The sequence below is a fragment of the Phalacrocorax carbo genome, chromosome 2 (assembly GCF_963921805.1).
Source record: "Phalacrocorax carbo chromosome 2, bPhaCar2.1, whole genome shotgun sequence".
Lineage (NCBI taxonomy): Eukaryota > Metazoa > Chordata > Aves > Suliformes > Phalacrocoracidae > Phalacrocorax > Phalacrocorax carbo.
In genome coordinates, this window is record NC_087514.1 from 25,437,752 (window position 1) to 25,456,245 (window position 18,494).

At 41.4% G+C, this 18,494-nt stretch overlaps 1 protein-coding gene across 1 annotated transcript in view; it reads right to left on the bottom strand.

The window, feature by feature from the left end:
- Positions 1–446: 446 nt before the first annotated feature.
- Positions 447–18,494, bottom strand: part of CPQ (carboxypeptidase Q) — a 168,330-nt gene continuing 150,282 nt past the window's right edge. Inside the window, exon 9 of the mRNA XM_064442350.1 lies at positions 447–1,063. Within this exon, the coding sequence (XP_064298420.1) occupies positions 903–1,063 (161 nt within the window). The 3' untranslated portion in view covers positions 447–902. The remainder of the gene's footprint in view (positions 1,064–18,494) is intronic.

Consider the following 18,494-nt stretch of genomic DNA (forward strand, 5'->3'; position numbering starts at 1 on the left):
GCAGGGGAGAGCATCCCTGCAAGAGAGGGGTGGCTGGGAATGGCTTCAGCAGCCTGAATCAAAATCTGCTCTTACACTTTGTTTGGATATCTGCTGGCAGGTGGTGAAGGTCACACATCACAGCTGTGATGCCGTTTCTGAACATCATGGCATTGCAGAGAAAAACTGCCATACAAAATTCTCTGCATGTCACTACGGCGAGTCTTCCATTTGAAAGAAAAGGACACGCACAGCTTTCCACAGGGAGGTTCCTGAAGAAACACGGGAGATCTGGGAGTCCTGTGGTTGGCTTCCCATCCTCTATGTCCTGGCTTATCTGAGTCTCGCATGAAGAACTATCAAAAGCCCTGTTATTTTAGCATTTTGACCATTATACCATATTGTACCATTAAACTAGCCAAGATTAATTTGTCATATAGCCTGAAAATCATATAGAAAATACAGTATTATCTTAAGAGAGTAAAAAGAAATGGCTGTTTTATTAATAGTACACCATTCTAATGCTTAGAGTGAAAGACGGAAAAACCCACAAACATGTACAGTAACTCCATATATTCATTATTCTGATGCAACAATTTTATTTGGCACATTTTTCCTGCTGCACAGGATCACTTTGCATACAAATGATTATTACATCATAGTCAAAGAGGTATCATACCTTCATCAGAAATTTAAAAAGTACTTAAAAGAAGAAATTTTAAGTGAAAATCACAAATGGAAGATATCAGAACAGCAAAAAAAACCCCCAGGAATGTGTAAAAGAGCATGTGCTTTGAGGAAAACAGACATATTAATGCACAAAATCAGGGTGAAAAACAGAATTTCCCATGGCTGTAGACAACATATATTAGTGGACTCATAATCTTCACTGAAAAACAGAAATCTTCTTTCTTTCTGTTTTACTACCTTGGCAGCATCTCCTCCATGTCAGCAATTACATAGGAGACAACAGTCCAAACAGCAGCACAGAGGTTCATCTGGTTTGGATCCTGAACTGTCATCGTGTCCCCTTGAGAATGATGAAACCAGAAGTATTTACTGAGGTCATCACGCAAGCTGGCACCTAGAGAGAAAAATGGGCAGTATTCCATTATAGGAACACAAATATTTAGAGGTACACAGCTTCCACCTAGGACAACAGGGCTCCCTCTTCACTTGGTCATCCAACCCAGAGAACAAGCACAGGTGTGAATTAATGACTAAGAGCTATGGGTCCGAGGCAGAAACACAGACTGAGGCTACTTCTACCATGCCAAGTAAGACAGAAAAAGAACCCAGGACTGTTTGATTATAAAGATGAAGTAAATAAATTATTCATATATTTATTTACATGCAGTGGAAATCAGTATTAGATGATGAGAGCTGTGATAAACTCATGTGTACTCATAAGACATAGAGTTATGATTTTTCTTGGTTTCCCTGAGATGCCTGAAGCCTTTGAAGAGAATGAAAGCAAAATTTCTCACAGCATAACTGTACATTCCTATAATACATATCTTTTGATCACTCGTATAGCCATTCAGGACAGAGTCCAGCATTCACTCTGGTTAACGGGCACGTTTCTATTGCTGTAATGGGAACTGACTTGGACTGCTTGTTTCACTGCTGTTTTAGAGACAAGGAAAAGAAAGGTAATGCATTTTATAATTCCATCCAAGATGAAGATCTCTTCATAAGAGAGATGATATGCATAAAGACAAAATACTGTAGCATATGGTTATACAGTATTGTGACTGATTTCATTTAAGAGACTCTTCTTGATCTTAAGAAACGTTTGCTACTGACTTCCCACACAAGACACTTGGTACGTTACAGGTGCTGAATTACGTTCCAATAATTTTAGCATTGAATTTATGTCAGCTCCTATTCACTTTAAAAATTTATTTCTGAATTCTTTTAAATATATACAACCATAAAAGAGTTGAACTATGAGAAATTGTTTAACTGATGGACTTCTGCACTACAGACACATTACAAGTAAGCCACTGAGGGAAATTCATTACAGTTTTTGAACACTTTTATAAGACTCAAGACAAGAATCGGTCGCCTGGAATTCGTGTAAGACATTTCACTAATCACAGTAACTATGGATGTAGAGAGTAGCATTTTATCTCTGTGAATGGAACAAGGATAAACATCCTTTGCTTTGTAATTTTTAACATCCTGAAATGCGGAAACAGATTTCTTTCTCTGAATTGATTTTTAAAATCATAAATTGATCTGACTTCGGCATCAAGCAATTACTGCACAAGAAACAGCAGAGTGTGTAAGTAGAGAGAATACTGAAGGGTTCCTAAACAGGTCGTGCTGTCGCTTTCATGTTTTGGGCTAACATTGAAGTCAGTGACCTGTAAACATCTTGTGAGACTAAGGAAAAAACCCTAAGAAAGCAGTTTTTTTCCTATGTAATTAGACACAAAAGTGAAAATCCATGCTCTTGGCTTTGAGCACAAGAACAATTTACAGCCGAGGGCCCCACATAAGCCTCTAGACGTGAAATACCCTGGGGCACAGATATGACTGCAAGCAACTTTCATGTCTCCTGGTCCAAACTTGAGACTCCTCCATGTTGATGTTACCTGCCCCGAGATATTTATGGCTTCCAGAGGTCACCAGGCTGCGGCAAGACACTGAATAGTGCCCTTTCGCCAGTAAATGAATCCAGAACTGAAATCAGCCCCTGCAGATGACCGTGAAAAGGGAAGTTCTGCGGGGCTCTGTGGACTGCAGTCATGTTGGGTTACCTAAATAAAGTCTGTGGGATCCTACAGCCCCTTGTCTAAAAAACTAATAGAAGAAGCAATTCTGCGAGCAAAAACAGCCATCCTACAGAAGGCAGGGGCAGGGAGAGAAGAACTCTGCATAATGTTTCAAATAGTGAGGTTTCAAAGTACATCAGCTGGCTCACCAAACTGGATCCTCAATAGTCACTCTATTATTAACCCTTCTCAAACAAAATTTGCCTGGAAACCAAACATGCTGCTTCCAGAAGCTTGAGAGAAACTGGAAAAAGTCACCTAGAAACAAGCTTTAAAACTCTAATTACTTGTTCTTTCACCTGGAATTCATCCAAGGGGGTGTGTGTGGGGGGAGGTTTTGGTGCCTTTATGCAACATTTCGCTCAGGAACAACAGCCAGTAACAAATGGAGGTTTACTTTTGCCAGCTACATAAACTAGCAGTCAAGTAAAACACATGAGTAGCCATGTCTCATAGACCTGCTATAAATTATTCAATTGTCTTCATGCTAATCACCTAAAAAGGGGATAGTATACAGCCTTACAAGAGTCTGAAAAGCCTGACTAGGCACTTAAAAATCCTCAGATGGGAGGTATTATGTAGGTATGTATTGCGTATTTAATTCTGATTTCTAAGTGAAACCAATACTCAAACAGAAAAACAAGCGACAGGCTGGGTGCTCCACTGTCACATTTTATGTGCTTTGCTGCTTTCCTGCATTTGCAAAGCAAGAACACCCATAAAGAAAAAAAGGGACATTTGCCAAACAACCGTCTTTAATTGTCCTTTTTCAGTCTGTTCATATTTAAAGTGATGCAAATCACATGAGAAGCACTGCTGTCCAATAAGGAATTCAGAGAGAAACTGCTTCTAGCTGGATGTAGTAGATGTTGTGGCATGGAAACAGGGAATGTTAAAAACTGCTGCCAAAAATGCTGTACTTATTATTTGAACCCATTAAAAAACCCTGGAAATTAAAAACTGAAAATAATTAATCATTTACAGCCTCAATAAGATAATATACAGATAATTCATCATTCCATTACAAAGTGGCAGGAAACCCTCTTCAGTACAGTAGTCCCGCTCAGTTACCTGACGGCAGCTGTTTAGTGTCACTCGTGATCCCCCCGGTGCCTCGTGGGACCCCTTGGCATGGGTCTGACGCAGGGGCCAGAGAAGATATACTTTATGTCCAGAGCAGCTGCTGGGACCAAGCAGACCACTATTTGGTAGCATGATGTGTGTGTTTCGGGAACTTAAAGCAGGGTTCCCCTTGTCGCGATGAGGCATCACCTCACTTGACTTTTGTGGGAAATAGTTGCATAAGTAGGGTCAGAGGCAAACACTCAGTAATGCCTCTAACTTCTCAGGTTGGGCTTTCTGGTTTCTTTGTTGTGGAGGTTGTGGGATTTTATTTTGTTTTATTTTTCTGCTTTCGACTCCTTCTGAGGTTGTTTCCTTATATTTGACCTATCAGTGAGTCTGCATGCTGAGAAAGCTGCAGATGAAACCAATTTTGTCCTCAGGTTATAAAGCAGGGCAGCACTTGCCAAACAGATCAACTTACTTCATAAATGTAATAATTTTAAAAATATGCACAACCAGCATATGCTCTTTTGTGAACAAATGCCTTGAAAAGCCAAATTGCACTGAGGGGCTTGGGCTGATACTGGTGTCGTCTGAGCTGACAAAATCATTAATCACAGAATCACAGAATGGCAGGGTTGGAAGGGACCTCTGGAGATCATCTCATTCAACCCCCCTGCTTGAGCAGGCACACCCAGAGCAGGGTGCACAGGAACGCGTCCAGGTGGGGTTTGAATGTCTCCAGGGAAGGAGACGCCACAACCCCCCTGGGCAGCCTGTTCCACTGCTCTGGCACCCGCACAGGAAAGGAGTTTTTTCTCATCTTTAGGTGGAACTTCCTGTGTTCCAGCTTGTGCCCATTGCCCCTTGGCCTGTCATTGGGCAACACTGAAAAGAGTCCGGCCCCATCCTCTTGACACCCACCCTTCATTTATAAGTATTGATAAGATCCCCCTTCAGTCTCCTCTTCTCCAGGCTGAATAAACTCAGGTCTCTCAGCCTTTCCTCATAAGGGAAAAGGCTGCTCCTTGTAAGGGAAAAGATGCTCCAATTTCTGACCATCCTCATGGCTCTCTGCTGGACTCTCTCCAGTAGTCCCGTCTTCTGTTAAAATGGGGAGCCCAAAACTGGACACAGGACTCCAAATGTGGTCTCACCAGGGCAGAGCTGAGGGGCAGGATAACCTCTCTTGACCTGCTGGCCACACTCATTTTAAGGCAGCCCAGGATACCGTTGGCCTTCTTGGCCACAAGGGCACATTGCTGGCTCAGGGTCAGCTTGCTGTCCAGCAGCACTCCCAGGTCCTCCTCAATAGAGCTGCTTTCTAGCAGGTCAGCCCCCAGCCTGTACTGGTGCATGGGGTTGTTCCTCCCCAGGTGCAGGACCTTGCACTTGCTCTTGTTGAATTTCATGATGTTCCCCTCGGCCCAGCTCTCCAGCCTGTCCAGGTCTCACTGGATGGCAGCACAGACTTCTGGTCTATCAGCCACTCCTCCCAGCTTGGTATCAGCAGCAAACTTGCTGAGGGTACTCTCTGTGTCATCATCCAGGTCATTGATGAATATGCTGAACAGGACTGGACCCAGCACAGACCCCTGGGGAACATCGCTAATTATGGTCCTCCATCCAGACTCTGTGTCCTGTGATCAAATCCAGCTCCTAGGAAACATATTGATCCCAGGTATTGCAGGCCTGCTACACACAATTCAAATATAAATACTATTTACCCCTTCTCCCTTCTCCAAGTGTTGCACCTTCTTTTAAGACTTGCCATTTTTCCAAGCTTTGCCACCAAATGCAAGTGTTTCTTCATGAACTGGTTCACTGTCATGCAGTTGTGAGAAGAATAATGCGAATGTATAAAACTGCACCAAAGCAGTCCATTGTTTCTTGTTTTGTTAGTGTGAATTATGGTTGCTGGTACCAGAAGCAACCACCAAACGTAGCAACTGTTGTCTGTCAACCTTTTGCTGCTACTGTTGCCAACCCTGCCACCCTCTCTGTTTGTCCTGTTTGTGACTTGCCCAAGGCACTGTCATGAACATGCGATCAGATCCTTATTTCCTAGCCCCAGGTGGTGGCTACCTCATGGAGCAGGAGTAAGATACGCCACCTCTGAGCACTGGGGGCACCATCTCCAGAAATGGCATCTCTCCATCTACCCATCTGGAGCTTGTTACTGAAGTCGAGCACAGGGCCTCTAAGATGATTAAGGGACTAAAGCATCTTTCGTATGAAGAAAGGCTTAGAGAGCTGGGTCTGTTCAGCCTGGAGAAGAGAAGGCTCAGGAGGTCTCTTACCCGTGTATAAATACCAGATGGGATGGAATGAAGAAGAGGGAGCCAGGCTCTCCTCTGCAGTGCTGACTGACAGGACAAGAGACAATGACCATGAAACAAAACACATGAAATTCCTTCTGAACACCAGAAAACACTTTTTTTTCTGAGAGGGTTGTTGAACACTGCCACAGGTTGCCCAGAGAGGTTGTGGAGTTTCCATCCATGGAGATATTCAAAACCTGATTGGGCATGGTCCTGTGTAACCTGCTGCAGCTGACCCTACTGGAGCAGGGGGGTTGGACGAGATGATCTCAAGAGGCGCCTGCCAATCTCAACCCTTCTGTGGGACTCTCTAACCCATGGTGCCTTTTCCTTGGCTCATTCAGACATCACTTGTAACTAACACAAGATGAACAAATTCTTCAAGTCAAACTCATTCATGCCTTGAACGCATTTCATGAGTCTCTGATAACCAGCTATTTCATACACAGTTTGATGCGCTGCATAAGGCAGGTAAAAGCAGCTGCTTTGGTAATTGATCCTGACAATGTATTTTCAGTAATCAGCTGTGTAAGGGTTTCTTGATGAAAATACACACAGAGACGTTGAGGAATTCTGAAAAACAGCCTATCCCTTCTAGCTTCTGATCTCAGCATGGGAACATTGATTACCTCATGACTAGACTTTTTACCTGCCTTACAACATGTCCACGTTAAGCACCAATTCTTCACACATTAATAAACTGTCTGCCACATTTTTTTCTTGCCAACTTAAGTAAATGTGATGCTGCTATTGAGGTAAAGGATGAATGAACCACAAAACGAATGATGAGCCTGTCAATGATGACCACTGCTTCTTGTCAATCAGAGTCAGGCACTACTGCCTTCACATGCACTGCTGTGACAAGTCATCATTAGATTAAACTCTACTGCCAGATATTTAAGCATTAAAATTATTTTCATTTGTGCAAACAATGACTGGAAAATTAGTTATTGATTATCAGAATGCTTACAAAGGCAGTTTACATAAAACACATATCTTCAAGGGGGAACGCATCTAGTAACTCCTGAGTATTTCTTCAGTGTAAAACATTTTGCACTACATTCCTCCCTACATTTTCTTTCTTTTCTTTTTTACTTCCCAAATAGCATTTAATTGCCAAAGAAAGCCAAATGTGAGTCTTGAAGTCAGTATACTTTTTCTGTACAGCCCTATCAATGGCTTCCCAGTTGTCTTTGCTTTCAAGTAAACTTGGCCATACAACTATTCCATGAAACTTTCAAATACAACGGGAAATTCCCCACTGTTTGTGGAACCTCTCTTGGGTGTACTGGGTCTTCAATATTACATTAGATCTTTGGGATACTGACCTCTACATGTACATTGCCATATATAGTGAAGTTAATATGCTAATGAATTACAATAACGTATAAATTTTGTAGTTTTCATTTTACAGTAGTCCCTAGAGGAGCTGACAGAATTACCACTCTGCTATTCTACACAGTATAGGTACCTCTCCAGACCAAAAAGACTCCAGTTCAGAAGAACATACACTCTAAACAGATGAGAGGGACTGCAGGATGAGAGGCATGCAGAGATGAAATGGCACATTCATTTTCTCACAGCAGCTGAGAAAGGAATAGATGCCAGACATCTGAGCCTAGGCCAGTGCACTGTTGAGTAAGCTGTACTACCTCCTGACAGCAAAGTTGGAAAAGCCTTAACAAGGGGTATTTCGCTCAATACTTTCAAAAGTTTACAAAGCTAAGAGAAAGGCTTTGCAAGAGAACTTGTATGTGTATCTCCTGCATCTTCCAAGCACCTGTGTGTTCGCGCTTCATCTCCCTGTCAAGACAAATCTGCATACTATCAAAGGTACTGCTTGTAGTAAGATGTCAACACAGACACCTGATCTGAAAACTTATTTTTATTTCTGCAGTGATTTTGTTGGCTACAAAAGACAGATTCCCCCCCACACACCCGCCCCATCTATTGAAGATTGCTTTTGTTTCCTGCTTTTTCCTTAAGAAACAAGAAAAAGTCCTTTACTTCATTATCAAGTTTATTCCAGTCTTGGACTTTTAAATGCCAATGACACTATTCAGGAATGTACTAAGAAACTACAATGCCTTGGAAATAAAGCAAGGCCTTATGAAATATATATGTCTTTTTCCTTTACTCTGAGTACTTGGAATTAGGAAATAAAGAGGCATCACAACCTTCTGTTAAGTTAAAAACTGCAATGTACCAGGTAAACATAAAATACTGAACACAAGAAGCATTCCCATCCTCACACCAGAGTGCTAACTCAGCATTGTTCTCCTATGAAATGGAGGTGTGGGGGTACGCATATGCCCATTCAGTAACAGAATCAATAGCTTCTTACTTCTTATAGCTGGAGCATTGCTGCCCTGGGCATTTTAAAAGGTCAATACTGCAGGGCAGAGGTGGGGAGACCCATGATTTTTCCTTCAAGGGATATGCTTCAAAGAGCTACCAAAGGAAAAGAAGCAGATAAAAGATATAAACAGGAACATAATTTAATTCTGTTTTTTATTTTCATGTTGTTTCTTTTTAAAACCCAGCAAAGCCACAAATCTTAAATGGTCAAGCAGTAAGCCTGCTGAAATGGTAGCTCTGTTTGGGACGGGGTGGCTGAAAGGCTCCCCCCATGCCACGGCATCCTCGGTGCTGCAAGCTCCATGGAGCGCTTAGCTCCTTGCACGAGGTGTTGCACAGATGTTTTGTGAGCTGCCCTTGCTTAATTGCAGTCTTCAGAACTATTACTGTAATGAAAACCCAATTATTGCAGATATGCATTGCATGTATTCTGGTGCACGTATTAACCTCTTCTTTCATGGGATAACCTGTAGTTGATAGCTGGCTTTAATGACAGTTATTTCCTTATCCATTTTACAAGTAAGCAGAGGCAATGGAGAATGCTAATGCTGTTTAGTGGGGCACCGACAGCATTAGCTCTTCTGTCATTTAGTCTCAAATGATGAAATTATAGGCTAAGTTGCTTGAGTTTCATGGCTGCAGACACTGAAATAGTTTCCAGTACAGAGCTTATAAAAAACATTAGAGGCCCTGCTGTTTCACCTCCTGAGTAATTCTCTCAAAAGTCTTTAAAATTCATGATTCAGACAACAAGGCAGAGGGAATGCTTTCCATCGGTTGTTTCAGTGGCTAATTAAATGAGACTACAGTGTAAAGGAGACAATATGAAGTGTGCATTATTTCTTGTTTTGCTTAATGCATTTGAGAATTAATCCTCTGGATACACTAAACAGACTAAATTACAGCTCAGGATTATCACAGTTACTTTTGCAAGGCAATAACCTTTCACTCATTGTGGCAGAGGGCTGGTGACAGCTGGGGATTCAATCTAAACTCACATAAAACTCTGTGAAATGAGGTCTCAGGGAAGGAAGTTGTTCTACTCCATAGAACACAGGTTGACAAGATTCTAAAATAATATCCTAAACAGCCCTTGACTGGAAAAAAACCCCAACAAACAGAGGAAGCTTCAATGGTATAAGGCACTGGAAGCTCTTCTTCCACTCATCCACCCTTAATCTTAAATATCCCTTAGTCTTAAATCAGCAAGGTTTTCTTTTTTAGAAAAAAACCCAAACCAAACAAACAGAAAACAAAGCTGGGCATTGAACGGCCAAGCACTGCCCAGACAGTACCCCACACTTGCAGGCTGGCTACCTCTGATGTAGAGATCCTCCACAGGCTCACTAATCCCATTTTTGAACCTATTTACACCTCTGCCCACCACAGCTCCCTGAGAAAACACACTGTGTGCCGCTGCATTTCATGTGGGCACACTACAGGTCTTGCTTCGTGAGCTGCAGAAGTAGCACCCTGCCTTTCTTTGATCACATTCTCCATACTATTGAAGGTTTAATACATTTTTACTGTGATATCTCAGCAGCTTTTTCCCAAGCTGGAGTCCTCCTCCTATGGAAACTATTTAATATCTCTGAGGATACAGGCTGCTTGTGACTCTTCTTCTGCCTTTTCTCTCTTCCACCATTCCTCAGACAAGAAGCCCAAACTGCCCACAAACGCTACTGTGTGAATGGACTTGTGACTGTGGCATACCACATTACCTAAGGATGCTTTCTGTTCCTTCTCTCTTCCTTCCTCAGCAGCATAAAACACTGTTTTTTACCATCCCTGGTTACCCTGTTGACAATTTCCGACAATTATCCACAGTGATTCCCAGATCTTCCTTCTTGAAAGTAACTCGTCTGGATCCTGTTGTCATGTATGCATAGCACATATACTGCATTACTCTGCATTTATTGAAAACGAATTGTCACTGGCTGTTGTACCACTTAGGCATTTTCTACTGTGAGATTACTGTCACATTTTCACAGTCAGCATGAGTTTTGATATGAAATATTTGAAGTAGTCATCAGCAAACTTTGACAACTTGCTATTCACTCCCTTTGCAGCTAACATTGAATTTGATGAACATCTAAAGCCCCCAAAAAAGGTGGCTGGGCAGCCTAATAAAGCCTTTCTCCATTATGAAGACTGACAATTTATTTTTACCTTATTTTAAGCAGGTATTACTCTGCAAGAGGAAAATACCTCTTACCTCACAGTAGCTTATTTCTCTAAAGGTCTTTGATCCAGGAGCTTTTGAAGACTCGACTGTACTTTGCTGACCAGATCCAACTACAAAAATGGTTATAAACTCCTCTGAAAAAACCCTGCTAGATTGGTGAGGCATGACTTCTTTCTTCAAAAGCTACATGACTCTTCCACTACTTTTGTATTTCCTGTCTTCACAGCCCTTCTCTTGGCTCTGTGACCACCCCGGTGCAGTGGTTCACAGATGCCTATTTAGGGGATTCCCTACTTAGGGCATTTCAATTTAGAAAGGTTATGTACCTGTATTAGATGTCCGTATATGTCTGTATATATTCTGTGTATTTTAATATAGCTCATTTCATTTGTGCTTTCTTTAAAATGAGCTATACAGCTACATATATTATGTAGAGATTACTTAACAAAGTTGATAGCTTTAAAATTGGTTGTTGCGATTTATAAATCCTTTCCATTTTGCATTCTCTTTTAAACACCAAGTAAGAGGGATGAAAGTCATTGCAAAATTGACAATTTCTCTAATTTAGAATTCTTTTTCTTGTGTTTGTTTATGCCTCAGCTCAGCGAAGGGTTAAAGTTTGACCATGGGATTTATTTTAATGCCATTAAGCTTTATGTGTCACACACGAGGGTCAAGTGAAGTACTTTACAAGACTGGGACCCATGCAGACCATCTTTCCTAACTAAATGCATTTCTGTATGTCTCTTTATGCTTTGTATAACTGCATCATGTAGCTGACATTATAAACATGCTTAGAAACCCAAAGTATTGAAGGGCTTTCTTCACAGTCCTCTCCTAGCCAAAAAGCTTCCTGCTAATGCCCAGCGATAGACATTTGTTCCACCCTGTGCCAACAGCTTCCAAACCACCCCAGAAATTTGGTGGAAACAGGCAACCCCTGGACAGTTTGATCATCAGTTGTGGGGAGAGGGAACTGTGAGAATGACCCACATATTGGGGTTTTGAGCAGCATTTCTTTTTGCAGTAACTGTTTGCATTCACTTCCATTTCAGTCAGTTCAAGAAGCTTCCATGTATTTTACAATCAACGGAGCTACTTCCTAAGCCAAACTTGCAATCCAATTTATATGCAAGCCTTTAGGTCTGCTCTCCCAGAGGATGCTGGAGATGGAGAGGAAGCATGCGGCTTTCCTTTGAAGTTCCCTTTGGGCTCTAACCTCCCCTCCCAGATATGACCACAACTGGATGTATAATCACAAAGTTCCTGTAGGGCCCTCCCCAGCAGGTAGCTGACTTCTAGAAATACCGATATTCATAGGACCTCACTAAGCAGAGCTCTCTTCTGCTCAGATGGTGAACAAAGCCTGTTGATGACCACCCTGGTGCTTAAATAGTTATGAAAAACACATGGTCATCCTACTGTAAGTAAAACACATCCTAAGCAAACTATAAGTCTGTTATATTTTGTAACCCATAAGTAGCAGCTATGCATTTATACAACCACACCAACAGGATGAGCGATGGTCTTTACTGTCATACACCACTGAGATCATCAAACTCTTCAAGGTCATGGTGGATTTTAGATGAAGGACCATTAGACAAGACTGGAAGAATACTATGACTACGATAATAAAATGTCCTTCAAAAAATCTGTTGTTACTCCGATTAATACATACTTGAGTTTTAAACCAATGTATTTCCTAATAAATGTTAGATGCTCCAGATATTGGTGATGAAGTATCTCTTCCATTTGATCTACAAATCAGTGTATATTTATCTAGTTCATTATTAACAGAAAAACAGAGAGGTACTTGAAACAAAGTTCAGATCTGATCTTATCGCAAGGTTCAGGGCTGTTCATATCTGGGTGTTTTGAGCCTTTTCTGAAACAAAGCTGTAGTAATCCTTCCCATTCTGGTCTACAGATCACTTTGTACCACAGGCTGTGAACACAAAGTAGTGGGAAGGAAAACAAGCAATTCTAATGATTCAGTGTTCTTGAGCAATAAATTGGGTATTTTTGTCAGCAAAGCTGCAAAGAAACAACATATTTTAAGAAAAAAATTAAGATACAATGAAGACACCTGCTGCAACACTTTTGTCTGCAATCTCAGCGTCTTTCTCTGTTTTAATGTTTCATGAAATTACATGGGGCTCCATTCGGAAAAGAAAAGGAGAAATTAAAGGGAAGGAAGGACAGAAATTCCTTACACCTGCTACGACTCTGCAGTGTGTTGCTAACTGTATGTGGGCTCTGGCTAATCCACACAGCAGAAGTCATCCTAGAAGATGACAGAATAAATAAAGCAATGTCCGTAACTAGCATGATTCTTCCAACCTGTAAATTCGAGTTGCTGTGATAGCTGTTTTGCCATGGTGCAAACACAGTGAGTGACTTGTCAAAATGCAAACATATTAAGAGTGAAACAGAAGTCACACAAGCTTAGAAAGAACACTAAGAGAAGCTGACAATTTTAAGTTGAAAGGTTAACCTGCTTGCTTTCAGCGACACAGCCTCAGTCATATCAGTAAGTGGAAATAGCATTTGCCTTAAAGACAGGCCTACTGCATTCTTGGTATTACCATGCACAGAACATGCTGCTTTCTTGTTAATTTGAGGGTTTTTTTGTTTTGTTTTCACAGAATCACAGGATGGTGGGGGTTGGAAGGGACCTCTGGAGATCATCTTGTCCAACCCCCCTGCTTGAGCAGGGACACCCAGAGCAGGGGGCACAGGAACGTGTCCAGGCAGGTTTTGAATGTCTCCAGGGAAGGAGACTCCACAGCCTCCCTGGGCAGCCTGTTCCACTGCTCTGGCACCCTCACAGCAAAGAAGTTTTTTCTCATATTGAGGTGGAAAATAAATATTTTTCATTCAAATTAAATCTATATGGGTGAAGGCCCCATTTAAAAAAAGAAAAAAAAAGCAAAGACTGTTTGGGTGAAACTTTACAGAAGCAGAACAAGGCACCAGCGTGTCCAACTGCCCTGAATGCTGAGCTGTGAGTGTAGCTTTGAAAATCCTCTTTCAGATGCCATCTGACTATTTCCATTGCAATCACCTTATTGCACAAATCAAGAATCGATACATATTTTTCATCATATGGGAATAAAAATGTCCAAGGCCCAATTTTAAATTATATGCCTGTGTTGCTCAGTGCAGCTTTCACAGAAATTTCTCCAAATGGCACAATGTTTTACATAGGATGCAACAACTGCAGATAATTTGATAACACTGACCAGCCCCTACACATGCAGAGTAAACAAACCTCTATTAGTTTAAACACTCCCTATCATCCTTCTGATATATTGTACCCATGCTAAAACCGACAGCAGTGTTTGCAGCTGTATAAATCAAAGTAATTTCAATTTGGATGTAGTCCAAGAAATCAAGCGCAAACACCCTCTTGTAAAGCTGTTTATGGTCTTACATGCAAACACCACCTATAGCCTAATGCAAAGGGGAAAAACAGCCAGTGACTGATGGTTGGACTTGATGATCCTAGAGGTCTTTTCCAACCTTAATGATTCTATGATTCTACGACAACTGTTAGCAGCCCAGAACAAGTGATGTGATCTATGCAAGATCATTACTGAATGATTATACTGATTTTAATTGTGAGAAGCTAGAATTTAATACATTCCTTCAAAAAAAACTTAATCCCTGCATTGCTACACTTGCCTTTCATAGGAGGCTCCCCAAATGCAGGTTTCCATAACCAGAATCCAATCTGACCATCAATTCGGGTATTAAACCCAGATTAAATTGATTTAGATCTCTATCCTCACCAACCTGCCTTTCTCTTGATTACTGTACTAATATACACTTCTTAAATCTATTTAAATATTTCTTATTCTTTGTTCATCATTAAGAGAAGTCTGAGAATGTAGATGAACCTTACAGTCTATCAAAAAGTTCAAAATACTCAGGTTTCATTGGAAGAGTAGATATGAAAATTGGTTCCTTTCCAATACATAAATTGAAGACTTTTTTTACACAGCAAACACATACATATACATACACATACACATATACATACACATACACATATACATATATACCAATCCATATATAATATAAAGCCGTTCAGGAGCCAAAAGTGCACTTGCTAAATAGAATGGCATGTTGCAAAATTAAAAAGGACTGCAATGGCTACTCAGTCAAACTGGAATTAAAGGTCTTACCCAAAAATAACATCTGAATGAAAAATTTTTACACTCTGCCCAATATTTATTTTACTTTTACATCCTCATTTTACTTCCACATCTTCACTTTAAAACTGCCAGGCATTTGATAGTAAAGAAAAAGAGGTTTTTCTCTCTTTAAGATCCATTGTTGCAAAATAGTTTTGCATGATTATTGGATGAATAGTTTCCATTTCCCACTCCTACAAGGACTGATACAGAAAAAAAAATGGCAGGTCTTATTAATCCTGAGTAGCCCAACCTCAGACTTAGCTGGTATCAGCTTCCTCAGAAGAGGTGAAAAAAAAGCACCACCTTTGCAGAAATGCAGCCATTGAATTCAGAATGCATTGAGTGAAAAAGGGAAGACTTTCCGCTGTCATATATTCCTTTCAGGGTCAAAAAAAATAGGCAAGTGAGATTTTAAATAAGTAACTCATTCCATGTAAGTACAGTCAAATCATTCCCAGGCTGACAGACTGCCATCATGTCCCACTGCTGCCAGCAGGGTCCACAGCTGAGACTCCAAAGGTGGCTCTGGGTTTGGAAAAACATGGTGTAGCAGAGGAGGCAATAATAATTACTTCAATAATTAGATTCTGTCTTGTGCTGCATATCGAGAGCCCAAGGCTTATCTGGAATTAGAAGAGGCAGGCAGACCGTCTTTACAGCCACCTATTTTAGCAAAATGAGTAGCCAAATATCCTCTTCTTGAAACAGTGAAAGGGCAATTACACTTTCTCCTGCCTCTGTGAATTAAAAATACACTGCAAATCGAAAAGGAAAAGAAAATGACTGGAGAAAAGCAGCAAAAGGTATGTAATCAGCCTTTCCATGATGGCGACATGTATTTAATATTGTCCTTTTTTTCTGCTGCAGAAAAGATGCTCTACACCTAAAACAGGGAGGCAGATATTTTTGCCCAGGTAAGCCATGAGGAGGGTTGAAAGAGGGGCCCAAGACAGGATTAGCACAGCTCGGGGAGGTGAAGCCAAGACATGGCCAGCTGGGGAGGACCGACACAAGACACAGGCAAAGCAGCAATCCTGCCCATTTCCACAGGACAGGAGAGCTGGCTTGGCAGGCAGGAGCTGTCATGCCTGTTAAATTATTACAGGAGTGTTAGTGCTCTCTTTGCTCAGGCCCCAAGGACCATGCACAGTCCCACCCCACTTGCTCTCTAATTAGAAACCTGAAGTCATTACGTGGGCCAGGGGATAGTGAAATGAAATTGTTACTAGGTTGAGTATACCGAGCGGAAAAGTTTTTACAGACACCAAGATAATATTCTCAAAACACTTCACTATGTCTCAAAATCATTTTACCATTAATAGATTCCCTGGCAGCTACTTGTCTGACTGAAAGAGAGGAGCTGCATGGAAAAGAAGAAAGCAAGCAAATGACATTTTTAACTGTGTGATGATCCCTTCTTTCCCCCAAGCACCCTGAAATAAAAGACATAAACGTAGAGCACTTGGAGGCTTTGCCAGCATCCAGTACATGTGCTTTTAATTGTGACTGCACATTAACATCTGCCCTAAAATCTAGCCAGCAGGTTTTGGTGGACAAGAAAAGTACCCATAGTAATTAGGAACTAAAGGAAGAAGCAGGCAGACTAATTAACTTTCCTCAGTGCTTCCCATTTTGCACAGCTTAGGGATTTAAAATTAAAGACATGTATAATTTGGGATGTTTTCAAGATTAAGATGTCTAAAGCTTGTCAATTAGTTTTAGCTACACAATGAAATCTGTGTTAGATGGGCTAAAATTGTTAGGCCAAGAAAACAAGCCGCTGCAGCGGAGCATCGAAGCCCTGACACGTTCAGCCTGTGCTTCTCACACTCCAGCACAGCAAGAGTGAGAGCTGCCCTGTCAGACCCGGTCTCCTTCATGCTGCTGGCAGCTACGAGCTCCAGAGTAATGGTGGCTGGAGAGCTAATAACAATTTTCAAGGCTGGCAGCGACACTTCTGTGCAAACAGTTTAGGAACCTCCCCAGCACGGGGGAAAAAACTACCCCAAGAAATAACTTAGCTTTGCCAGTACTAGGGATTTAAGCCATTAGTAGTCATCTATTTCTGCAGCTTTCTGCATACAGGCTGTGAACCGAGACAGCAAAACGAGACTGTGCTATGGCTTGCTTGAAACCGGCACAGACTGTGTGGGTACATACTGCCTACGAGACTGCTGCCTGTTTCTCCAGGGGCTGCCATTAATGCAAGGGCCCAAGTCAGTCTGTGAGACGCACCAGGTTAAAGCCTGAGTGCTACAAAAACAACTGCCTGGCCTTCAGCAGTATTTTTCTGCAGACTTCTTTTGGTGACATCTGTATGTGCTACATGTACACGGGGCCTTAATTCTGCTCTGAAATACAAATGAAAAGCCACTAACAGCTTTTTTCTTAATTTCAAACCCATTCAGCTTATTTCAGAGGCTCTCTAATTTGGAAGTGAAGGGCTGCTGCTGAAATGTCTCATCTACTCACAGATTTGATTAGCATTTTTAAAGCACAGACAGAAATAATATGCAAGGAGTCAATAACTGTCATTGGTATCATTAATCTTATCTCTCGCCTGACTCTGGAAGCCAACTAAAAGATGCTTTCATTTAGGAGTAGCTAGCCTGGAAAGCTGAAAGCCTAAGAGTCCGCACAGCACTACCCCAGCTACTTAATCTTCCCTCTCACCTTTTCTTTCCCATCTGCCTTACGCTGCCTTTCAGCTCGGGCCAAGTGTTGCAGCGGGAAGCTGCAGGCAGCCAGCTGCAGGACGAGGGCCTTGGATTTATATCATACAGAAACAAAGGCTCAAAGGAAAGTCAGCATCATAATTTACAACTAACACTTTAAATAACATGCAGAACATTCCTGTGTCTAAAAGGCCACTGACTAAGGAGTTCTGTGAGCCTGGCTACCCGGATTATTTAGCACTATTTAGACTATATGCAGACTAGTGCTACTTAGAACATAAAAAGAGCTGAACTGGGAAAAACCCCAAAGGTTCAGTCAGCCTGCTACCCTGTCTCTGGTAGCAGCCAGTGTTGTGAGAAAGAATGGGAGAAAGAGAGTCTCTTCTTTCAGTATATGTGCCCAACCATCAGTAGTTTACAGACTTTCTGAATGGGAATTTGCATTCATATCACTGTGTTGCACAGCCTTTGCTGGACCTTTCTCCTGTGCAGCAGTTCATCCTTTTTAAATTTATGTTTGATCCTCGTCTCCAAAACATCTGGTGGTGCTGATTTCCTCCATTCAATTATCTGTTGTCGAGAGAAGTGTGTCCTTTTGTCTTAAGTCTGTTCTCTGGTTAGTGTTAATGCTCTGATTCTCCAGGTATATTATAAAAGGTGGACTGTTATTCTCTATAATGTAATAGGGCACTACCTATAATATATTATTATAGAGTATAACTACTCACCTTTTCTGTGCTGTCCATATACATCTCTCATGTACTTTCCCTTTATTTTAGAGAGATGTGATAGTTTCGTGATGGCTTCCACCTAAACACATGACTGGACAATCTGATAAAATCTGGAGCTAGCCTGGTTCGTGTCTGCATCAATTTCCAGAGAGTAACTTGTACAGTATAAGGACTGGCTCGCTTTGATTAAACTAATAATCT